This window comes from Oryx dammah, unplaced genomic scaffold (genome assembly GCF_014754425.2).
Source record: "Oryx dammah isolate SB20612 unplaced genomic scaffold, SCBI_Odam_1.1 HiC_scaffold_27, whole genome shotgun sequence".
Lineage (NCBI taxonomy): Eukaryota > Metazoa > Chordata > Mammalia > Artiodactyla > Bovidae > Oryx > Oryx dammah.
Genome location: NW_024070211.1, coordinates 33,596,686 through 33,623,117, shown reverse-complemented (window position 1 = coordinate 33,623,117; position 26,432 = coordinate 33,596,686). Strand labels below are relative to the sequence as shown.

General features: G+C 36.1%; 1 protein-coding gene across 1 annotated transcript in view; it reads left to right on the top strand.

Annotated features, from left to right (window-relative positions):
- Nucleotides 1-26,432, top strand: part of SPAG16 (sperm associated antigen 16) — a 1,071,408-nt gene that overhangs the window by 783,898 nt on the left and 261,078 nt on the right. The window contains exon 15 of the mRNA XM_040228573.1: nucleotides 5,312-5,438. Coding sequence (XP_040084507.1) covers nucleotides 5,312-5,438 — 127 coding nt within the window. The remainder of the gene's footprint in view (nucleotides 1-5,311; nucleotides 5,439-26,432) is intronic.

Sequence of the window (26,432 nt, the reverse complement as noted above, 5' to 3'; positions counted from 1 at the left end):
GCCTATCCACTCCAATATTCTGATCTGGAGAATTCCATGGACTGTATAGTCCATGGGGTCACACTCTTCATGGTGTTCTCAAGGCAAGAATGCTGAAGTGGTTTGCCATTCCCTTCTCCGATGGACCACATTTTGTCAGAACTCTCCACCATGACCCATCTGTCTTGGATAGCTCTACATGGCATGGCTCATAGTTTCATTGAGTTAGATAAGGCTGTGATCCATGTGGTTAGTTTTGTTAGTTTCCTGTAATTGTGGTTTTCATTCTGGCTGCTGTCTACAGAGGCAAAATGATGGGTGATTGCCTGGGGTTTGGATGGATGGATGAGTACAAAGGATACTTAGGAAAAATACTCTAATGATACCATTGTGAAGGGTATGTCATTGTACAGTTGTTTAAACTCATAGAATATGCAACACTAGGAGTGAATTGTAATGTAAAAGTAGGAATTTGAGGTGATTATAATGTGTCAATATTGGTTCATCAAATGTAACAAATGTGCCTCTCCAGTGGAGAAGTTGTAAATGGGGGAGGCTATGTGTGTGTGGAGACAGGAGATAAATAAAAATTTCTCTATTTTCCCTTTAATTTTGCTATGAGCCAAAACTACCTTTAAAAAATAAAGTCTTAAGAAATATATAGGGCAACTTTTTATCAACATATCTCCCTATTCAATCACTGTACCATGTCTGTTGTATACTTTCAAGCAGTTTAACGATAGTTTAGCCTAAACTTACATTGTTTCTGTAATTGCTATTTTGTGGATCAGATGGTAAAATCTGCCTGCAATGATGGAGACCTGGGTTAAAACCCTGGGTCGGGAAAATCCCCAGGAGGAGGAGATGGCAACCCACTCCAATATTCTTGCCTGGAGAATCCCCATGGACAGAGGAGCCTGGCGGGCTACAGTCCATGGGGTCACAAAGAGTCAGACACCATTGAGCAACAAAGCACAGTACACCACAGTAATTCATCTCAGTTATTTATTTATACATCTGCAGTTATTTGCAAAACATTTACTAGGTGCTGTTCAAGATCATGGGAATGTATCGTCAAGCCAAAGTACCTATTCTTAAGGAGCTTATAACACTCTCATGTGTACATAGTTGATACATAATTATTAATTTAATTTTCTATTATTTTGCATAACTCTCAGAAGCGAACAATTACATATATTGTGTTATTCAGCCTTGAAGAAACTTGCAAAAGAAGTGGTATAATAAACCTAAAAATATTTTCCTTCTTTAGATGTTCTGACATTCACTACAAATAAAGATGGTAAAAATAAAGATATATATACATGTATTATATATACATATATATGTGAATATATATATAGAAATAGTGAGTTGAACCAACAGAATTATTAATCTTATTTAGCTGATTTATCAAAAAGGAGGTTCAAAGTGCAATCAAATTGGACCTCTGTTTTCTATAATAAATTAAGAATCTATGTTTTTCTTCTTGATATAATATAAATGTATAAGCAATTTCATATAGAATAGTTTATTACTCTATGGCATTTCTTATACTACCTGAAAAATATCCTTCTAACCCAAACTTACAGTAATGCCCAAACTTGTAAAATCTATTATTTAAAATTATATAAAGCCATAAGATATGTTTATGTGAAGAAATACTATAGATTTATGAAAATAGTCTAATTATTCATTTAAATTATTAATTACTTCATTAGCTAATTTTTGCTTTTTCTTTGTTTTACAATATATAAATATGTTTAAAGCCATCTGTGCTGAGAGATAGCTGTTCAGTCTGCTTTTCTTCCTGTCATTTTTGGTAAAAAGTTTGCATAAAAGGTGCCTCCAGCAGTTTTCAGGATCCACAACAGCACAAGATTTATTTCTTCCAAATTAGATTATTGCAAATTTCACGTTTCCATTTTTTAATAAGTAACCTTAAAAGTTTCAAAAGTATGAACACCTTTGTGATTCTTGATATGTACAGCTAAATATTTCTCCAGTATATTTCCAGCAGCCTAGGTAAAGCTAGTTTTATTTTATACTGTTATACTCTAACTTATTAACCTCACATCTATATGGATTTTCTCACTAGGATCTATAAGTTGGAGTTGACAAATCTTAATAGGGACATTTAGAAATCATGACTATTCATTTTAATCTCAACTGTATCCTTTGTCCATTTTCTAAATTTTACTTGCTTCATTTTACTATTTGAGTCTATAATCCCCAAAGTAATAAATACACACACCAAAAAAAAAAAAAAAAGCTAAAATACTGTATTTTTATGAGCTTCTGCTCATTTACCATATTTTGAGAAACAAAAGTCCATTTGAGTTTCACATGGTCAACATTGATTACTCTACTCCACTTATAGTCACTTATTCTATAAATCAAAATCAAATCCCAGATGTCACAGGAACTATAAACCAGGTGCTGGAGATTCAGTGTCATATAAATAACCATCTGCCTGAATCTGACCTTCTGTGAGAGCTTTCAATGCAGCCATCTTTATTACCTTTCCTTCTCAGTATCATACTGGTACCAGTGACATAAACAGAATTACATTTTAGAGAATTTTCCAAAATTCTTTGAGTTTATACTTTCTTTAGGATGGTCACAATTCCTACCCCCCTGAACAAAAAAACATTTTCTTTGAAATCTTTATTTCTTAGTTAGGTTAATTGCCTAACTGTAGCTCGTCTTTGTTTTATTGCTTGACATAAATTATAGATAAAATATTTGTTTTTTCTCTAGGTTGACAATTAAACCATTTTCCACACTACCTATCTTCATTTCCCCCAAAACTCACAGTGTGTGATTTGGATTAGTAATAATTTCATGTCTTCTTTTGACCTAGAGAAGGAGAAAGGCAGATGATTCCAGTTCACCTGAGGTTGCGTGAGAAGGAATACAGAATCTTGATATTCCAACTTTTTTTGTTCGGGATTCTCTGCATCTTTTATCTCTTCCTTTTGTCTAGCTGATTCAGAACTATTAAGGTTAGAAGCAATATTACCTTAAGACTAGTGTGAAAGTTCAGTCACAAAGTCATGTCTGACTCTCCGCAGTCCCATGGACTATAGCACACCAGCCTTCCCTGTCCTTCACTATCTTCTGGAGTTTGCTTAAACTCATGTCCATTGAGTCAGTGATGCCATCCAACCATCTCATGCTCTGTTGCCCATTTCTCCTCCGGCCTGCAATCCTCTGGCAAAACATGATCCACTGCAGAAGAGAATGGCAAATCACTCCAGGATTCTTGGCCTCAAGAACCTCATGAACAGTGTGAAAGTACTTTAAAACTTCTGGGTAAACACCCATGAGGCATTTGTCATCTGTTGGGTTAATTTTTTTTTTTTTAATTTTTCTATGCTCCAGGCACTCAGAAAGGCACTACATTACCTCTCTTCTAACTGAAAGCGTAGTTACCAAGTGTCTCCTGGTTATCAAATCTGAATGCAAACTTGTAACACTTTACAAGTTATTCTGTTTTTTCATAATGCATATTTTGTCATGAGTTTTAAGTCCCTTGGGAAATGGAAAAGTTTGGCTAATGATGTTATTCAAAATTGTTTAAAATAATGAATCTATTTTTATCAATAAATTATTTAGCACAGCATTTAGTTCATTAAAAACCCTTAATAAGTATTGACTATTATTTTAATTTTAACAAAATGTTATAAATGTATTGGCAGCAGTAAAAATGAAATATGAAAATACTAAAATCATTTAAATAATTTATTTTTTATATTTAGTATAGTTTCTAAAATTTTAATGTTCAATGGTATAAGGCACATTTTATGATTTTCTTTGTGTCATAAAATCTAGAGAAGGAAAGGTCATGAAGTCTATAACCTGACTTTGAGAAGAAGTTCCTCCAAATTAAATTCTGATTAAAATTTATTCTGTACTCAAAGTTGAAAAAAAAAATTCCATTCTGTGATTTCTAAAAGGCGTTTGAAAGCTCTTATATCTGGAAAGCGTTCTTTATAATTTTTAACATTTAATATTCCATGTAATCCTGATAACTATTCTTTTCTAAAAATTAAATTCATTGATTATTCACAGTTCTTACATGTTTAGATATTTGAAAACATTCCAAGTTATTTGTGTTCTTTTTAAGTCACAAAAAGGATTAAATATTCCATTTATTAGATTGAGGGTAAAAGACTGTTATATTGCATTGTGAGTGATGACAGTTACAGAATTTTAAAACTAATGGTATTTGTTACATTACTGGAATATTTAGGGAACACCTGACTTGGATTCTAATACAGTATGCACATTTTTTACAGAAAGGGTAGAAATCAAGGAGTAAATGAGGAATAAGTATGTGAGCTAGTTCAAAATAATGAGAGAAATTATATATTGATCAAGTTATTTAACATTTTAGAATATCTAGAAAGAAAATAATGAAGGAATTATTTTTGACTAGGCATTAAAAAATTATTTCTAATAATTTTGTCTGCTGCTGCTACTGCTGCTAAGTCGCTTCAGCCATGTCCGACTCTCTGCGACCCCATAGACAGCAGCCCACCAGGCTCCCCTGTCCCTGGGATTCTCCAGGCAAGAACACTGGAGTGAGTTGCCATTTCCTTCTCCAATGCATGAAAGGAAAGAGTGAAAGTGAAGTCGCTCAGTCGTGTCCGACTCTTTGCGACCCCGTGGACTGCAGCCTACCAGGCTCCTCCGTCCATGGGATTTTCCAGGCAAGAGTACTGGAGTGGGGTGCCATCGCCTTCTCCGAACAGACCACAATAGGCACAGCTTCCTTGCCATCAATTTTACATGGCTACAGTGATCTACCCACTATGATAAAAATTATTCTTTCCTGTCCAGTTGTTTTCCTACCTCTCTTTTTATTTTTACTCTGAGATAGAAATTGTCAGCACTACCTAGTTACAAGCATGTGAAGGGAGTGTGCATTTAGTGCAGTTTTTTTTACATGTATAGGTAGTTTTTATATGTAAATCACATGTCATATATGAGATATGTGTATATATAGACAGTTTGCATGCACGTGCATGTGTGTAGTTCTGTTTTATTACATCTTCTAATATAATTAAAATCATCAAAATGATTTCCTGAGAATCATCTTCCAAAATTTGATATAGGATTTTATATATATAAATTTTCATTTTATAATGCTTTTATGTCAAAAACAAAGGTATAATGAATACTTTTTAGTTTAGAGGAATGTATTCTTATGGATTTAATAAAATGGTAATAGAAAATCTTTTCTTTTGGTCTGAGTTTCTATATATATTTTTAGAGAAGCATCATGTGTGTATGTATATATATATATAACTTCTTTTTTAATACTTTAAAGGGTCACATGATAGCATCCTGTGATGCCTGTGGAGTTACAAAGCTGTGGGATTTTCGGAAGCTCTTACCCATGGTGTCCATTGATGTAGGTCCAAGCCCAGGCAATGAGGTGACCTTTGATTCATCAGGTAGGATCTCTTTGTTAAACATTTTGACCAAGTTGACTACTTTAATATTTGTCCTGAAAGTATTTTCTATTGCCGTTTTAATTTTTTGCATTTCCTTCTATGTAAATTTCTGTTCTTAATATTATACTAAAATATATTACACTGTTATAATCACATTTATATCATATCACATATATAATGAAAGCATTGCATTTATCACATGCATAAAGAAAAGGATAATAGAGAAGGTAAGTGTGTGCTCATTTAGATTACTCAAGTTCCTAGTAGCATCATCCAAAATTTGGAGTCTGCATGCCTTGGAATCACCATCCAATGCAAGAAAATCAAGTATTTTAAAGGAAAATGGCTAAAAGTAGAGAAGAACAAAACTTTGACAAGAGTAAAATTAAAACATTTTACAGAATATTTTAGTCTATAGTAAATTCGTAATACCTCATATTCTCTAGATTTTACAATTAAATTTAAATATATATTCATTTTGCTGCAATTATGTCCAAAAATAATTGTTTTAACTTGTAATAATTATAGTATATTATCGTGTTTAGCATTTTTCTGCAATAAGATGAATGTTATCAATAAGAAAATATTTTATCCTTGCTGATGATAAACAGTGTAGCAACTGATGTTAACAATCACACAATGATTCCACTTGTACATTTAAAATGTTAAAATTACAATTACAACTCTATCTTTAATAATATCCTGTGCTAAATAATGTATATCTGTTATTGACTGATATAGCTTACCTTTGCTATTATAATACATGTTATAAACTTTTTTAAGTTTTGAGATGTTAAAACTTTTGTTATTTATTGGCAGTCACTCAAAGTGGTAGAGATAGTGATTTTAGATGAAGAAATAAAGATTGAATATATATAATGGAAATAATCTATTTAAAAATAGTCCAGAATGTATGAATATACTCAGCAATTCTAGAGCCATAAGATAATTGTGTGTTCCATGATAACTGGTTTCATGATATTGCCATCACATATCTGAAATTCAGAATTCAATAAGTTTGTCTTCTTAACAAATCTTAAGTTGTGTTCCCATTGTAGACTGGTATATGAGCCACACTAATAACAATGACTTCCTTAAAAATATTTTAGTAATGTTCCTGACATTAAGACTTTTATGCTCTGCTAGATTGAAACAGAAAACACTGTACAGGGTAAAAGACCCTAACTATGAGAATTTAACTTTTTAATGTGAACACTCATTTGTATTATAATTTATACTTTATGATATATAGAATATACATTGACATCATAAATGTAAAGAAGTTTTAACCTGTTTTTTATAAACATTTTCACATCAATAAATCTCCTTTATTATCTTGAAATAGCATCCAAGTATTCAGGTCCTTGAGTTTTGAATTCTGAAATTTCAAAGCTTTTGTCTGTACTTTCTAATAATAGAATAACATGTTTTGAAAAGCTGTACAACTAATACTAGATATATATTTTACTGTCATAATTAGTAAATATGTCTTCACTGCCTTTTACTGTCCTTATCATCCATCCTCAAATTGCTTTTCTATACATTGTCAGGAAAACCTTATTTTAAATAAATGTCAGTTCTGTCTTACTGTCATGCAAGTCTTGAAGCCCCTGGTACAACAAATCTATTCTTTCTCTCCATAACAGCTATATATTTGATACTACACTAATATTAAGAAAACTGTCAAAATTAAAGATGGAGCAATGAGAAACATAAAAGATAAAGAGTGTAAACCAGGGACCCTATTAATCAAAACACTTCATCAGTTTGAAGAAATATAATTTCAACTTGACCTTTCCATTCCTTTGACCATTTCTTCAAGGAACATGATATAATTAATTTTAATTCTATGTGTTTGAGAAATTAATGTCTTTTTCTCATTGAATGATGAGAAATGTGTGCTTTGGTGGAGAAGAAGTCTTAAGTCACTCATCATTTTAAAAGTATGAAATATATTAAGAGTTGAAGGAATTGGGAAGAGCAAAGACAAGGTCTAATGAGGATCTGAACAGAGAGATGAAAATCACAAAGTTAAATACCAGAAATTATGTTCATTTCAAGAGAGTAAAGAAAAGTAAAGTCAAGAGCAAAACAAAATTGAAATAAGGACAGGAACATGGAGATCTTTTCTCATCTGCATTTATTCAGGAAAAGATGATTTTAAAAGTATAAAAAGGTGTCATGGGGATATTTGGACTATGAAAATAATATCAAATATAACATAATAAGCTCAGAATACACATTCATTTGACATATGTTTATTTATTCCCAGTGGCAAGCCAATGCAAGCTTACCTCCTTGGACCTGAGGAAAGGTCATTGATAATATACATGCAGTATCATCATAATATCATATAACATATGGGGAGGTATTGATAATATTCTGTGTGAGAAATTTAATATAAGGAATGTGCAAGCTGTTTTCAGATATACTAAATAATCAACACAGAAACAAAAATTTTCTCATCATATTCCATGTCTCTAGATCAGTTTAACTGAAGGGCATCTTGAAATTTTGAGGTGTGCTGCTTAAACAGAGCTGTCTCCATACACAATAGCTTGTCTTTATAAATAAGGGATTTCATCACTGCAAATCCAACACAGGATACACAGGATATTTGAGTATAGATCATTAAAGACTGAAACTGTGGTTCATAACATTTGATTTCAAATATTTATTAAAATGTCTTCATTAATTATCTCATAAATATTTTAATTTTATATTTTTATTTTAAATTTATAAGAGTAAATTATATACTAATGAAATAGTACTTATTCTGTTTTAAAATTGAGATTTCTCATGGGTATCAGGGACTTCCTCCCTTGGAGAAGGAAATGGCAATCCACATCAGTATTCTTACCTAGAAAAACCCATGATCAGAGGAGCCCAGCAGGCTACAGTCCATGGGGTTCAAGGAGTCGGACACAACTTAGAAACAAAACAACAAAATACGGTGTATCAATTTTTGAAATGTTATCTTTGATAAAAATATTTCAAACCAATGGTGTGGAAACAGAATGTAGACTAAGATTTAGACCCTTAGCTCTTCCTCACCTTTTAGATTTTAAGCAAGTTATTTGATCTTCCTGAACTAAGCTTTTTCATGTAAATAATAGAAGAGATAATTGTCTTACTATATTCTAATTTGTTTCATGGGTTAATTGCATTCTATAATGAGGAAATCCTGATATAGTCTTGTTTTCCTCTAATATTAAAAATAAATGATTAACTAGCAAGTAAAACTATATTTAACATTATATATGCATATATAATTAAAATAAAAAGATTTAAAGAAGTGTGAATCATCATCTAGGGCTTAGCTTTACTGTTGCTGTAGAAATCAGCTTCTCACACATTTAAAAGAGGAGTTGCATGTGGTATAGTATTATTTACATAATGTTTTATTTGCAAATACACTGCTTACAACAAATACAGATTACCTATGTTTATAGATATATACATGTATCAGTATATATTTATCATTCATGTATTTGTAAAACGATGTGTTCTTTCTCATTAAACAGAGAACCTCCTGGTAGTACAGTGCTACACATACAAACATTCATTATCTAAATATCTCTCACTTGGCATATGCAAATGCCATATGTTTTACCATTCAAAAATGTATTACTCTTTCAGAAAAATGTTAAATGGAATTTTGTAGTGAAAATAACCAAAATGAACTGTGAGAATTTATACATACACTTTCCCACATCTCTCATTTCATCATGTTTATGTAGTTTAGAACTATTTTTCACTCCTTTGTAAAAGGTAATTCCAGTACATTTGCAAAGAAGTCACATCCTTAGAAAATGCAGAAGCTGAAGCTTGAGCCAGATGGGAACTTTCCAATAGGAAGCTTATCAGTCTTAGACCATTAAAACGGGCAAGGTTTTGCACCATTTGGAGATAATCGTAGATATTTCCCAAAAGCAGAATGACAATAGAGATACTAAACTAAAGAAAAAATAATTACCCCATTATAAAATATGACAAGTATCAGACTCTTCTAAAATTGTTCAAAAAATAATGAGATAATCTTCATTTTTGGTTTATTAGTTTCTGTTAGTGAAGGCTTCAGTTCACTGTTTCATATTATATTTAAAAGACGGGCTTCCTCGGTGGCTCAGTGGTAATCTGTGTGCAATGCAGGAGACATAGGTTCAATCCCTGGGTCAGGAAGATCCCCTGGTGGAGGAGATGGCAACGCACTCCAGTACTCTTGCCTGGAGAATCCCATGGACAGAGAAGCCTGGCGGGTTACAGTCCATAGTGTCACAGAGAGTCAGACACGACTACAGCAATTTAGCAGCAGGAGCAGCATATTTAAAAGACAGGTTGTGGTTAATCGCTTCTGTTGGAAGCAGTGTAGTATAATGGAGCCCCTGAAAATTAGTATAACTCAGAATTTAGAAGCCCTGGTTTTGAATTCTGTCTCTACTACTAACTAGCTGAATGATCTTGGTGAAATTTCTGAACATTTCTGAGTCTTAATTTCCTTGTCTGTGGAATGCTAAAAACCTATCACGACTTCCACTTCCAGCCAAATAGGGACCAGGTTTACCCTCCTACCTAAAATGAAGGAAAAAACAGACAAAATATATGCAACAATGGTTTTCAGAAACTGAATATTGGGCAGTGGAAGACAGTACTGAGAGGTGGGTAAATGAGTTCAATGGCTGCCCAGAATGCTGTCTGGAGGAAATCTCTAGATTGCGTACCAGAAATGAACTAAAACCTTGAGGAAGCTCAGCAAACTCCCAGAGTTAGGAAGATGGAGTGGGCATTCCAGTGAGGCCAAGGCAGCTAGAGTTTGCAGGCAGAGGACAGGACAGGAGACACCAACACAAAGAGGGAGCTCTGGAGATTTGCAAAAGATCCCTTCCAATCTTTAGCTGAGTATGGATCAGTACATGACAGCCTAAAGCTTTAGAAAAATCTGTCTGAAGAGTTAACAAGAAAAATCCCTGAGGATCACAATAGCTTAGGAATAGTTTGTGCTCCCATCAACCAGGATGGTAAAACCTTGCAATTCAAAAGGATAGTACATAGAACAGGGCTTGGCAAAGTACTGCCTATAGGCCAGCTTGACCTGTATTTATCTGTAATTTTAATGGTACACAACCATACCCATTAATTTATGCATTATCTAAGGCTGCTTTTATACTACAACAGCAGAGTTGAATAATCACAGTGGAAACTATATGGCTTGTGAAGGCTCAAATATTTATTGTCTGGCTCTTTGCAGAAAACCTAACCCAGGGAGAGGGCTCAGAATGTTATTGCCTCAATAGTGAGGCAATATCAGTCCACACTTCTGGGTCTAGTCCTTTTACCAATGGAACCATCTGAGTCAGCTCACATAAAAATCTTGTTTATTCTTGACCACAACTTAATGAGGTTGTTACTACTGAAATCATTCACCTCAGATTGGGACTTCAATCCATGTGCTAGGGCTTGAACTCAGCCCAAACCCATGGTTTTCCAGCTGAGATCCCACACATAGTTTCAGGACCTAATGAAACTCAGATTCTTGATTTCTCATTGCAGAAAGATTCAGTGAAAGACAAAGTGATAGGAAAGAAGTGTATTTGTATCCTGGAAGAGTTGATTTTAAATTTACACTGCATCTGCTTCTGTGACTTTAACCCATTTTTTACTATAAACGTATATAATGGCCTGCCTCAAGGAGATAACCAGACCCTGTCCACCTGTGAATGCCTGTGATTCTCTGTGTGGCAAATGGTATAGCACCAAGCACATTTTGTGACCAAAAATTCACATTTGGGGAGTCTGGGATCACAGACAGATGTGACATCTCTGTTTGTTGATATGACAGGAGACATTGCCTTTCACATCGCCCATGTAATGACTGTAAGGAAGACGTGAAATTAACACATCCCACTACTTGAGGCTTGTCATTTTAGGAGATTTGAAGGAATTAAATGGCCTGTTTACTTTGTATCCCATCCATCTCTGATCCATAAAAGAGTCTGACATCCAGGCCCCAGCAAGATGGTCATTTTGAGGGTCTAGCCCACCATCTTCTCTGTCAGCAGGCTCACAAATAACGTCTGTTCCTGAGCCAAGTACCTCGTCTCCGATTTACTGACTTATCTTGCAGAGAGCAGAGCAAGATTTGACTAGGTTGTGTTGTTCAGTCTGTCAGTGATGTCCAATTCTTTGCGACCCCATGTACTGCAGCACACCAGACATCCCTGTCCATCACTAACTCCTCGAGTTTGCTTAAATTCATGTCTATTGAGTCAATGATGCCATCCAATCATCTCATCCTCTGTAACCCCCTCTTCCTCCTGCCCTCAATCTTTCCCAGCATGAGAGTCTTTCCCAGTGAGTCAGCTCTTTGCATCAGGTGGCCAAAGTATTGGAGCTTCAGCATCAGTCTTTCCAATGAATATTCAGGATTGAATTCCTGTAAGAGTCTTTTCCAATAGTTCAAAAGCATCAGTTCTTTGCTGCTTAGACTTCTTTATGGTCCAACTCTCACATCCATACATGATGCCAGGAATAACCATAGCTTTGACTATATCGAACTTTGTTGGCAAAGTGATGTCTCTGCTTTTAAATACACTGTCTAGGTTTGTCATAACTTTTCTTCCTAGAAGCAAGTATCTTTTAATTTCATGGCTGCAGTCACCATCTGCAGTGATTTTGGAGTCCCCCAAAAGATAAAGTCTGTCACTGTTTCCATTGTTTCCCCATCTATTTGCCATGAAGTGATGGGACCAGATACCATAATCTTAGTTTTTTGAATGTTCAGTTTTAAACAAGCTTTTTCACTCTCCTCTTTCACCTTCATCAAGAGGCTCTTTAGTTCCTCTTCACTTTATACCATTAGGGTGTGTCATCTGCATATCTGAGGTTGTTGATATTTCTCCCAGCAACTTGATTCCAGCTTGTGAATCATCCAACCTGTCATTTCACATGATGTACTCTACATATATGTGAAATAAGCAGGGTGACAATATACAGCTGTGGTGTACTCCTTTCCCAATTTTAAACTAGTCCTTTGTTCCATGTCCAGCTCTAACTGTTGCTTCTTGACCTGCATACAGGTTTCTCAGGAGGCAGGTAAGGTGGTTTGGTATTTCCATCTATTTTAGAATTTTAAGAACACAGTTTATTGTGTTTAACAGATGCTTTATTGTAGTCAATGAAGCAGAAGTAGATGTTTTTCAGGACTTGCGTTGCTTTTTCTATGATTCAATGGTGTTGACAATTTGATATCTGGTTCCCCTACCTTTTCTAAATCCAGCTTATGCAGCTGGAAGTTCTCGGTTCACGTACTGTTAAAGCCTTGCTTGAAGAATTATGAGCATTACCTTGCTTTGGAAAGAATGATGCTAAAGGTGAAACTCCAGTTTTGGCCACCTCATGAGAAGAGTGGACTCATTGGAAAAGACTCTGATGCTGGGAGGGATTGGGGGCAGGAGGAGAAAGGGGACAACCGAGGATGAGATGGCTGCATGGCATCACTGACTCAATAGACGTGAGTCTGAGTGAACTCCGGGAGTTGGTGATGGACAGGGAGGCCTGGCGTGCTGCGATTCATGGGGTCACAAAGAGTTGGACACGACTGAGCGACTGAACTGAACTGAGATAGCATATTCAAAAGCAGAGATATTACTTTGCAGACTAAGGTCCGTCTAGTCAAGGCTATGCTTTTTCCTGTGGTCATGTATGGATGTGAGAGTTGGACTGTGAAGAAGGCAGAGGGCCAAAGAATTGTTGCGTTTGAACTGTGGTGTTGGAGAAGACTCTTGAGAGTCCCTTGGACTGCAAGGAGATCCAACCAGTCCATTCTGAAGGAGATCAACCCTGGGATTTCTTTGGAAAAAATGATGCTAGAGCTGAAACTCCAGTACTTTGGCCACCTCATGAGAAGAGTTGACTCATTGGAAAAGACTCTGATGCTGGGAGGGATTGGGGACAGGAGGAGAAAGGGATGACAGAAGATGAGATGGCTGGATGGCATCACTGACTCGATGGGCGTGAGTCTGAGTGAACTCCGGGAGTTGATGATGGACAGGGAGGCCTGGCGTGCTGCAATTCATGGGGTCGCAAAGAGTCGGACACGAATGAACGACTCAGCTGAACTGAACTGAACTGAAAGCAAGCTAACTTCCGTTATCTCTAAGGCATAAGGCAGAGACAAGCTAAATAGCTCCTCCTAAGAACAAAACCATTCTACTTCAATTTCCTGGAAAAGAGTAACAGGGAGAGTGGATAAAAAACAAGAGAAAAGGAGACCAGAAGACTCTGCTCAGTTATTTATAACCCCAGTATTCTGTCCCCTGTTTGTATGCAAATCCATTTTGTTTTTGAGTAAAATATGGGCCTCTCTACTACTGGAGAAAGGAATTGGAGGAACTGAAAGAAATAAGATTATGTATCTCCCTTGCAGACTCAAATGTGTGAATAATACCTGCAATGAAGTATACTATGCTCTAGGAACTGGACAAGGTGTTTTTTTGTTCGTTTGTTTTTTACTTAGCACAGAACTAGGGGTTTGGTTCCATTTCTCCCATTTTAAGAAGTTTTGAGAGCTTTAATTATGTATGTATATTAACAAATATGTGTATTTGTACATATGAGACCCTGAATTCCATTTCATTTCATCCTTAGCTCTAGGAAAGTGTAAAGAAAAAATTCTGGAGATTCATAGGAACTGGTTTTTACCTGTAAAATAAAAAAGTGTTCTTTCTCTTTGTTTTTTGTCATGCTATTCCATGTTTTAGAACCATTTTTATTCACCTGATAGCAAGTATAGAAGATAACATACTAATAATAATGGGGATGCCATGCAAACTTTAATTAAAAGTATATTGTTTGAAGATATATTACTTCAGAAATAATATTTGCAGTTGTAAAACATGTTATGACCAATGACCGTGAACCTATCCTGTTTGATCTGTTGTCCACTCTGACTGGTTAGTGAAAGTGAAAGTCACTAGGCCATGTCCAACTCTTTGCAACCCCACAGACTATAGAGTCCATGGAATTCTCCAAGCCAGAATACAGGAGTGGGTAGCCTTTCCCTTCTCCAGGGGATCTTCCTAACCCAGGGATCGAACTCAAGTCCCCCACATTGCAAGCAGGTTTTGTACCAGCTGAGCCACAAGGGAAGCCAAATTGGTTGGTGATGATGCCATATTAATTTTTATGTATTTAGACTATCATCCTAATAATGTATCATACATTCTGAAAACTGAAGTGCATTTGAATTACACGAATTGTGAAGGTTTAATATAAATATCAATATTTAACATAAATATCAATAACCTCAGATATGCAGATGACACCACCGTTATGGCAGAAAGTGAAGAGGAACTAAAAAGCCTCTTGATGAAAGTGAAAGAGGAAAGTGAAAAAGTTGGCTTAAAGCTCAACATTCAGAAAACGAAGATCATGGCATCTGGCCCCATCACTTCCTGGAAAATAGATGGGGAAACAGTGGAAACAGTGTCAGACTTTATTTTGGGGGGCTCCAAAATCACTGCAGATGGTGATTGCAGCCATGAAATTAAAAGACGCTTACTCCTTGGAAGAAAAGTTATGACCAACCTAGATAGCATATTCAAAAGCAGAGATATTACTTTGCAGACTAAGGTCCATCTAGTCAAGGCTATGGTTTTTCCAGTGGTCATGTATGGATGTGAGAGTTGGACTGTGAAGAAAGCTGAGCGCCGAAGAATTGATGCTTTTGAACTGTGGTGTTGGAGAAGACTCTTGAGAGTCCCTTGGACTGAAAGGAGATCCAGCCAGTCCATTCTGAAGGAGATCAGCCCTGGGATTTCTTTGGAAGGAATGATGCTAGAGCTGAAACTCCAGTACTTTGGCCACCTCATGTGAAGAGTTGACTCATTGGAAAAGACTCTGATGCTGGGAGGGATTGGGGGCAGGAGAAGAAAGGGACGACCGAGGATGAGATGGCTGGATGGCATCACTGACTCGACAGACATGAGTCTGAGTGAACTCCGGGAGTTGGTGATGGACATGGAGGCCTGGCGTGCTGCGATTCATGGGGTTGCAAAGAGTCGGACACGACGGAGAAACTGAACTGAACCGAATAATAATGAAATTACTGACTTTTTCAAAATATAGAATTAATGCATGTAACTCTTGTTCCTTTACGATACTATGCTTGAAAGGGTGTGTACTTAATCTAATGACATCATTGTACAAACTATAAGGCTCCACTTTTGCAACTGTCTTCATAGTTTTAGAGATGATTATTTCATATCTCCCATACAATCAAATGTCTTATCTGAGTCTGGATTGAATTTGTAGAAAGAAACATATAGAAATAATTCACATACCATACATCAGGAGTTAAGCACGAGGCAAGGCTCTAAAGAATATTGTTATCCATCTGTGATTTGTAATATGAAATTGAGCAGGACACTTAGTCTCTGTTGACTTCAACTTGGTCTTAAAAACATGAAATCTGGATTAAGTGACTTCATCAGTTATGTTTCCAACCTAAGTTTTGTACAGCTGAGTACTGCCTTGTCCACTCTTCATTGGAGCATGGTATTCTGGGATAAAAATAATATTTTAAAATAAACACTTAAATACTCTCTTATACTATTTAACATTTACAAATAAAATATGAAACTGTAAGTAAAACACTCCACTTTTCCTAGTTCCAAAATGGAAATACAATTTGATATAAAAATCAAGATTATTTAGAAACTGAGCCTCAAATTGAAATGACAGCTGTGTTGCTCAGCAATATAAAACTTTTATTCTTACAAACCTAACAATATGTTCATTCTCTGTAGAAATGGAATTTTAGCAAATAATATGTGTAAGTTTCAGCATTTTAATAAATCAATAACTCAAACAAATTCTTCTTATAGGGCTTTATGAAATAGTAAAAATCTGACCTATTCTGATTTAATCAGAGCAGAAAATAACTTATTAATCTTACAAATTAGAGCATTATTCAGATACAGTCAGCTATTATAGGTTTAATTGCCTGGATGATACAAAGAAGTCACACTTATGTTGTTAGATCCTTGGTTTTATATAGTATTTTCTCCTTGCTTAATTCTCTGTTGTAATTGAATTGCATAGAAATATTAGGCCTAGATGATCAAGATTCTTGGAAATGTTTTCCTATGTACATAAACTTTCTTCTTGGAAGTTCATTACAGAGCTTATGTGCCTAATTATATACAAACTTTTAAAATACAGCTCATATCCAAAAAATGACAAATTCTAAATTACTGCCATATTTAATGAGGATTAATTTTGCAATAGTCATATAAGAAATAGTTTTCAAATACATTTATAGCAGTTATTTTCATGTAGCAATTACTATGCTAATGCCAAGTTATTGTCACCACATTTAAGAAATTAAAAAAGATTTGTATCTACTTAACAAGTATGAGGAATTAATTTCATGACTGGCTATATCTTAATATCACCTAGGCAAAAAAATAATAAATAAATAAAAATAATAAAATAGTTAATAAAAATTAACTATGACCATATGATTACAAATACTATAAAAAGAACACATGCATGTTTGCATAGGTCATTATGAAATATGACTATTTTTACACATATATCAATCAAGAAAAATGCATTTATATAAAGAATTAAAATACAATCTTACCTTTGAATTTTTCCTAGGGGTACACAGTTATGTAATTAAGAGGAATGTACTATTTTAATGTAGTAGCATATGATGTTTACTAAATTTAAAAATAATACAGTTGAAATCTGTAGTCTACACATACTTCATAGCCCAAAGTCAAGTAGCACAAGAATCTGTCTTTTTAGTAGATTATGTATACAAAACTGAATAGATAATTATCTTTAATCAGCCAAGCTGATATTCCTTAATAGGATAATCCTTTAAGAGAAGTTGCAGTTCAACAGAAGTGCAAATCAATCCAGAGCAAATAGCATACTCTCCTAGAGAGGGAGCTGGCCCTGTTGGAACATATGATAACACTCAGTTATATTTATCTAATCTAAAATTGAATTTCCAACAATATTCACATATGATTTTTCTCAAATCTGGTTGATCTCAGAGTATCTTACTTGTAATATAACAGGAGTGAATATCAAAAATTATTTAAAATCATATTCATGCAGCATCCCCTTCTATGCAGTCTACAACAAAAACAAAAATTGAAAAAGCAATATAACAGTATATTATTGATATTATGAAAATCAGTACTTTGTAAATGTTTTGAAATAGTGAGTTTGATAAGTGGAATAATGAATATGCATTTAGCATAATATATATGTGCATTTCAGGTCATGCCTTCTAGCCAAGAATTTTATTATTTTCTCTCCAGTATTCTTGTTTGTCTAAAAGTAGAAATTATATTCATTCAGTTGACAAATATTTAGCATAAGCCTGTTATCTGCCAGGTACTATTCTAAATTCTGGGATTTAGCTATGAAGAGACAGGTAAGATTCTATTTACAAAGTAAATTGAAGCAATAGTCATGAATGTGCAAGTCATAAACTGGGAATGTTGAAAACTCTAAGTTAAACTGCTCCACATATAATATGCTGTAGGTGCCATCAGAGTGTGATTTGTAAAGAGTAGTGTAGCTGTTTATGGAGCTGGAGAAAAAAGATGGGCACTTCTATAATGTAAATGACAACATTACCATTTCTCTTCTTATGGACTCAGTTTACTTTGAAGTTTTACTCTTCTGTTATCCTTTCACTATGTCTTTCATAATGTTTGATTTCTTCCTTTTTCTATGCAGCACTTGGAACCATTTATCCTTATAAAAATTTAGTTGTAACAATAAATGTTATCTGTTGCTTCTCCTTTAGCTTCTCTTTCTCCTTCTTCTACTTCTTTCCTCCTCCCCCTTCCTCCTTAGGTCCCTTCTGTTCATCTAGCTTCTCTCTCCCTTCTTTCTCTTATTCTCCCTCAAATATAAAGAGCTGAGTTAACCATAATTCTCAATATGTAATAGACAATTATTTGTAGATTTTATTACTTTTTTCATGTTCCATCCCTACTCTCATTCCCTCCCACCGTGTATGGAAGTCTTTAAGTATCCTTGATATATTTCCTTAGATTTGCAAGTATCTTTGAAGAATATAGCTATTTTATACATGAATGTATCTAATTTTCTTTAAAAACTATATTTTGTCACAAATTTCATTCAATTTCTTGCCTTTTAATTCTATCCTTTTTATCCATTATCAATGTATGTCTATCAGGTTTATCAATTCATCTACTGGATACTATTCTAATTTTATCCACTTTATCATTTTATTTCTTTATTGCACTAGTGTAAGGCACCATAGAACCTAACCCCCTATAAGTCCCTGCTACTTCTGTAACCTCAGATATGCAGATAATACCACCCTTATGTCAGAAAGTGAAGAAAAACTAAAGAGCCTCTTGATGAAAGTGGAAGAGGAGAGGGAAAAAGCTGGCTTAAAACTCAACATTCAGAAAATGAAGATCATGACATCTGGTCCCATCACTTCATGGCAAATAGATGGGGAAACAGTGGAAACAGTGGCAGACTTTATTTTCTGGGCTCCAAAATCACTGCAGATGGTGACTGCAGCCATGAAATTGCTCTTTGGAAGAAAAGTTATGACCAACCTAGATAACATACTAAAAAGCAGAGACATTACTTTACCAACAAATGTCCATCTAGTTAAAGCTATGGTTTTTCCAGTAGTCGTGTATGGATGTGAGAGTTGGAGTATAAAGAAAGCTGAACACCAAAGAATTGATGCTTTTGAACTGTGGTGTTGGAGAAGACTTTTGAGAGTCCCTTGGACTGTAAGAAGATCCAACCAGTCCATCCTAAAGGAAATCAGACCTGAATATTCATTGTAAGGACTGATGTTGAAGCTGAAACTCCCATACTTTGGCCACCTGATGTGAAGAACTGACTCATTTGAAAAGACCCTGATGCTGGCAAAGATTGAAAGCGAGAGGAAAAGGGGACAACAGAGGATGAGATTGTTGGATGGCATCATCACCAACTCTATGGACATGAGTTTAAATAACTCTGGGAATTGGTGATGGACAGGAAGGGCTGGCGTGCTGCAGTCCATAGGGTTGCAAAGAGTCGGACACAACTGAGCGACTGAACTGAACTGAAGTGCGCGTGCTTGTCATGTCTGACTCTTTGTGACCCCGTGGACCATAGCCTGCTAGGCTCCTCTGTCCTTGGGATTTTCCTGGCAAGGATACTGGAGGGGGTTGCCATGCCCTCCTCTAGGGGAATCTTCCCAACCCAGGGATTGAAACCTGTATGTCCTGCATTACAGGTAGATTCTTTACCCCTGAGCCACTGGGGAAGCCCCGAACATCCTCATATATATCTCCATTATGAGTGACTGTGAGAGTTTCTCTGTGGTATATACCACCTCGTCCTGGAAAGGGGAGGACTTGCCATGCCACAGAATGTATATTATTTAATTCAACTAAGCATTGTCACATGGTTCATCACAATCACTGTTCTAATTACAGCCCTTCAGGAATCTCGTTTTCAGCATCTGGTAGAGCTGTGGACTAAATTGTATTCCCCTTAAGAACCATGTGTTGAAACCTTAGCTCCCCCTGTGACTGTATTTGGAGAAAGCCCTTTTAGGAAGTAGTGAAATTTAAATGAGATCCTAAGGGTGATGTCCTAATCCAATTGGGTTAGGGGTTATTTAAGAAGAGTCACCTGTAAGCATGAGATTATGAGGGCTCACAGCTGGAAAGCCATAGTCTGCAAGCCAGGAAGAGAGCCTTCACAGAACCTTACCATGCCAGCATCCTGATCTGGGACTTCAAGCCTCCAGAACTATAAGAAAATAAATTTATGCTTTTAGAGGCACCCAGTGGTTATGGCAGCCCAAGTAGACTGATGCAGGTAGTATTTGACTTTATAATTCTGCCAGTATAGCGGGCACTACACACATTCCATTTCCCTAATTACTAATGCTATTGAGCATCTTTTCACTCATCAGTCTTTCAGGCTTTCTCACCTGTGAATTAATTGCCTTTGCCAATATTTTTATATTGGGTTTCCTTTCTTTGGGGACTTACAGATTTAATTATATATATACAGTCAGCCTTGTGGCTTCCCAGGTGTCACAGTGGTAAAGAATTTGCTTTCAGTGCAGGAGATGTGGAAGACAAGGGTTTGATCCCTGGTTGGGAAAATCCCCTGGAGTAGGAAATGGCAGCCCACTACAGTATTCTTGCCTAGAAATTTCCACAGACAGAGAAGCCTGGCAGACTACAGTCCATAGGGTTGAAAAGACTCAGACACAACTGGGTGAGCATGCATGTATACAATTAATCTTGAATGTATATTTATTCCAAAGAGAAACCTTTATTGATCTGATCTATGGTGTGCCTGCTAAGTCACTTCAGTCATGTCCAACTGTCTGCAACCCTATGAACTGTAGCCCTCCAGGCTCCTCTGTCCATATAATTCTCCAGGCAATTTCACAGAATAAAAACTATTGTGTTTTTATCTTAATATTTGGGGAGCAGGCATTGCTTGAGAATATTATCCATATTATTAGACCACAAAATCATTTTTCCAAATCTTCCTTTTTTAGCTTTATGTTGTTACCTTTAACATTTTAGGACTTTGATTCAAGGTACAAGAGGTTGTTATCAGTGAGTGTTTCCTCCAATAACTAACCCAGAATCTTCCTGACTTATTGGAGCATTTGTTCCTTGTTCTCTTACAAGAAAGCTGCATGTCTCATCAGGCCTCTTGCACTTTCATAAACTCCAGCAGAACTCCATGTGTCTTCTCATCCTGGACCCCAGGGTCTACACGTGGGACATGTTAACCTCCTGCAGTAAGTATAGCTGGAGGGAAAAGAAGCGGTGCAATCACATCCATGTCTTCTTTCCAATGGGACAAGTGTTGTCTGCTTGATGTCTGTTTCCAAAGCATGTTCATAACAAGTTATAAGCCAAATCCAAAGCCACTTAAATAGAGGTATATACTGTTATTACAGATTACAAGGACATGTCCTGGATTATGCCTAGGGATCTTTAACCTTGTTATAAGAAAGAAACACAAAGTTGGGAAAAATAATTCAGTAACTATAGTGGGAGGTCCAATTTTATTCTCCTACCTATTGAGGCTTTTTTCTTGACAATATCAATTATACAATTAAACCTTACCTTACTGATCTGGATGCCACTTCTATCAACCTCATATAGAGAGACAGAGTCTTTTCTGAATTCATTTTTCTAATCTTTTCGTAACATTTTTTTTTTCTGAGTTGGCATAGTTCTATTTGTATTACCGGATGTTCTAGTATTACTTCACATATGAATGTGAAGCCACTCTTTGCTCTTCTTTTCCAAAAGTATCTATTAAGTTTCTTATCTCCTGGAATCTTTACTCTTTTTAAAAATTTTAAGTTGTTTTTCATTATGTCAGAGAACATGAACTGCATTAAGCTGGTCTCCTGTGACCTCTAATATAGACAGTTTGTTCATTGTTTCTTGTGTAATCAAAAAGAATGCATATGTATGCACCCCTTATTAGATCAAGCATTTTTCTAGAATTTACTTTGAGATTATTTACAAGATATTCACGTCATTTATAATGTTTATTTTAACTCCTTGAGCTCTCCATTTCTGACTTGGATATAGTAAAAAATCCTTAACCACAAGTGTTAAGTTATTCTTATAATTTTATCAATTTTTTGCTGCATGTATTTTGAGGCTATGTTTTTAGATAGATATAGTCATGATCATTATATATTCTTCAACTTTTCTCCCTTTTATCAACCTGTAACATCACCTTCATGATGATTTTGCCTTAAGTTCTATTTGGTCTTATATTATGAATTGGTACCCTGTTTTCTTTGAAGTTATATTTTGCTGGTAATCTTTCTTTCTCTGCTTTTACTCTCACATCTGGTTTTGGGGAATTTTTATTTTTATGTTTTTAATTTTGCTTCTTTTTTCTTCAATTGAATATTCATAGCTTTTGAAAGATGAATTTTTTCTACATTAATATGCTTGTATAAAAATTGTTTGTACTAGTTAGGATACTCCAAAGAGACAAGACATATAGTATGTGTTTGTGTGTGTGTATGTGTGTATAGTTTGAGTCCAAAGGCAATATGAAGGCAGAACAGCTTTATTCTCAGAGACTTCAGACTATAATTTTTAGGACCTTCATCTGATTGGATGAGGCATGCTCACCTTATAGAGGGTAATCTGCTTTATTCAAAGTCTTTTGACTTAAAACCTAGTCATACAAAAATACCTTCAGAGCAACATTTATACTGGTGTTTGTTCAAAGCAGGATACCATGGGTACCATGGCCTAGCCAAGTTGACACATAAAATTAACTGCAACAGTACCTTCCTGGCTCTTGTCTTTCTTTGGTGATTTTAATTCTTTCAGGAAATATTTATTTTTTCCTATTCTAGATAGTAAGGATAGAGCAGTATATACATAGTGTATATTTTTATTCTCATGGAACCTACATTTTACTTAGAGAAGAAGGATCAGAGGAAGGTAGGTGATAATTAATGGAATCAATATTAATAATTGAAGATAAGTGCTATGAAAAATAAGACAAGAGAATGAAATGTAGTGAGATTGAATATTACTTTATAGAGGATGTTTAGAGATAATGTCTCGATAAAGTGATATATGTGACAGAGACTTGAAGGAAGTAGAGGAATAGGTTGAGTGATTATCAGAGGAGAGAGTATTCTAGGCAGCAAGAGTAGCAGTACAAAGTCTCTAAGATGAAACTGTATTTGTGTGTGTGTGTTTAAAGTTAGATGAGGAGAATTATGAAGATTAAGTCAAAATGTTATCAAAGGGCCAGATTAGAGATGGTCTGATTGACTTTGGTCTTTATTTTTAAGAGGACTGTTATAATAAGTTAGCTTACTTTTTAAAATGCATGCACCTTCATTAGGGTATAGGTAAATTAGTCTTGCCAAAAGGGAATAACACATGAAACTTAAAAGAGAGCCAACATATTTGATCAAGTCAGAGAATAGTCAGTAAGAAAGAGAAAGAGAAAGTGAAAGTGAGAGTGAAGTCCCTCCGTTGTGTTCCACTCTTTGCGACCCCATGGACTTTAGCCTACCAGGCTCCTCCCTCATGGGATTCTTCAGGCAAGAGTACTGGAGTGGGTTGCCATTTCTTCTCCAGGGGATCTTCCCCACCCAGGGATCAAACCCAGGTCTCCCTCATTCCAGGTAGATGCTTTAAGCTCTGAGCCACCTGAGAAGATCAAGGGTGATCAAATCACAGCAAACATTGTTATTCTCATTTACATTTAAAGACATAGTAGGACTTAAGTTACAATCTCAACTACATGAAATACAGAAATATAAACACATCAGCCATGAAATTAAAAGACGGTTACTCCTTGGAAGGAAAGTTATGACCAACCTAGATAGCATATTAAAAAGCAGAGACATTACTTTTGTCAACAAAGGTCCGTCTAGTCAAGGCTATGGTTTTTCCAGTAGTCATATATGGATGTGAGAGTTGGGCCATAAAGAAAGTTGAACACCAAAGAACTGATACTTTTGAACTGTGGTGTTGGAGAAGACTCTTGAGAGTCCCTTGGACTACAAGGAGAACCAACCAGTCCATCCTAAAGAAGATCAATCCTGGGTATTCATTGGAAGGACTGATTTTGAAGCTGAAACTCCAATACTTTGGCTACCTGATGCGAAGAGCTGATTCATTTGAAAAGACCTTGATGCTGGGAAAGATTGAAGGCAGGAGGAGAAGGGGACAACAGAGGATGAGATGGTTGGATGGCATCACGGACTCAATGGACATAGGTTTGGGTAGACTCTGGGAGTTGGTGATGAACAGGGATGCCTAGCATACTGCGGTTCATGGGATTGCAAAGAGTCAGACACGACTCAGTGACTAAACTGAATTGAACTGAAGCATCAGACACAAATAGACAGCAATTGATGCCATGCTAAGTCACTTCAGTCATGTCCAACTCTGTGCGACCCTGTAGACGGTAGCCCACCAGTATCCCCTGTCCCTGGGATTCTCCAGGCAAGAACACTGGAGTGGGTTGCCATTTCCTTCTCCATTGCATGAAAGTGAAAAGTGAAAGGGAAGTCGCTCAGTCATGTCCGACCCTTAGCATGAACTGCAGCCTACCAGGCTCCTCTATCCATGGGGTTTTCCAGGCAAGAATACTGGAGTGGGGTGCCACTGCCTTCTCTGAATTGATACCACAGTAATGAGCAACTTCAGGAACTGTAATTACCTTGCAGCACTTCCGTCTTTAATAAGCTGACAAGATATTTATGTATATGAATATTGCTGCATGCTCTGTTGAGGAGGAGATAGTTCATGGATTTGCTACTCTGATTTTTCACATCAATAGATAATTTACTGCTCACTACCACTATGGAAACTTATGCAGAGAAAGGTTGATATTGGTAACATTTAGAAGTACCTAAACTTTACTGTAAACCTGACAGTCATGTTTCAAAACCAAATTAGTCTGATTTGTTCTTAAGAATCTTCTTGAAGTGATTTGCCTATGTATAAGTTTACCTGCCTCTTGAGATACCTATATGCAGGTCAGGAAGCAACAGTTAGAACTGGACATGGAACAACAGACTGGTTCCAAATAGGAAAAGGAGTACAACAGGCTGTATATTGTCACCCTGCTTATTTAACTTCTATGCAGAGTACATCATGAGAAATGCTAGGCTGGAAGAAGCACAGGCTGGAATCAAGATTGCTGGGAGAAATATCAATACCCTCAGATATGCAGATGACACCACCCTTATGGCAGAAAGTGAAGAGGAACTAAAAAGCCTCTTGATGAAAGTGAAAGAGGAGACTGACAAAGTTGGCTTAAAGCTCAACATTCAGAAAACTAAGATCATGGCATCTGGTCCCATCATTCATGGGAAATAGATGGGGAAACAGTGGTAACAGTGTCAGACTTCATTTTTGGGGCCTCCAAAATCACTGCAGATGGTGATTGCAGCCATGAAATTAAAAGATGCGTACTCCTTGGAAGGAAAGTTATGACCAACCTAGCTAGCATATTAAAAAGCAGAGACATTACTTTGCCAACAAAGGTCCATCTAGTCAAGGCTATGGTTTTTCCAGTGGTCATGTATGGATGCTAGAGCTGGACTGTGAAGAAGGCTGAGCACCGACGAATTGATGCTTTTGAACTGTGGTGTTGGAGAAGACTCTTGAGAGTCCCTTGGACTGCAAGGAGATCCAACCAGTCCATTCTAAAGGAGATCAGCCCTAGGTGTTCATTGGAAGGACTGATGCTAAAGCTGAAACTCCAATACTTTGGCCACCTGATGTGAAGTGTTGACTCATTGGAAAAGACTCTGATGCTGGGTGGGATTCGGGGGCAGGAGAAGAGGACGACAGAGGATGAGATAGCTGAATGGCATCACCAACTTGATGGACATGAGTTTGAGTGAACTCTGGGAGTTGGTCATGGACAGGGAGGCCTGGCATGCTGCAATTCATGGGAGTGCAAAGAGTTGGACACGACTGAGTGACTGAACTGAACTGAAGTTTGCATGAAGTAGGTGTTTCCATTTAAAGAAAAAATGATATCAGTGAGAATTTGGGAATATTTTGCTGTACATTCTATAATGGTAAAGCAATAGAAAAAGAGTGCTTAGAGACCTTGTCTACACATGGGAGGCCTGCAGTAATAATATCCTGTATCTGTATAAAGCTTTATCAATTTTAATACCACTCATTTCAGCAGTGTATTTCTACCACTTAGTCCTGTGAGATTTTCCTTATCAAAACTGACTTCTCTTTTAACCTGTTTTGTACTGTTTTTTTTTTTTTTTTCATACTGTTCATGGGGTTCTCAAGGCAAGAATACTGAAGTGGTTTGCCATTCCCTTCTCCAGTGGACCACATTTTGTCAGAACTCTGCACCATGGCCTCTCCCTCTTGGATGGCCCTACATGGCATGACTCATAGTTTCATTGAGTTAGACAAGTCTGTG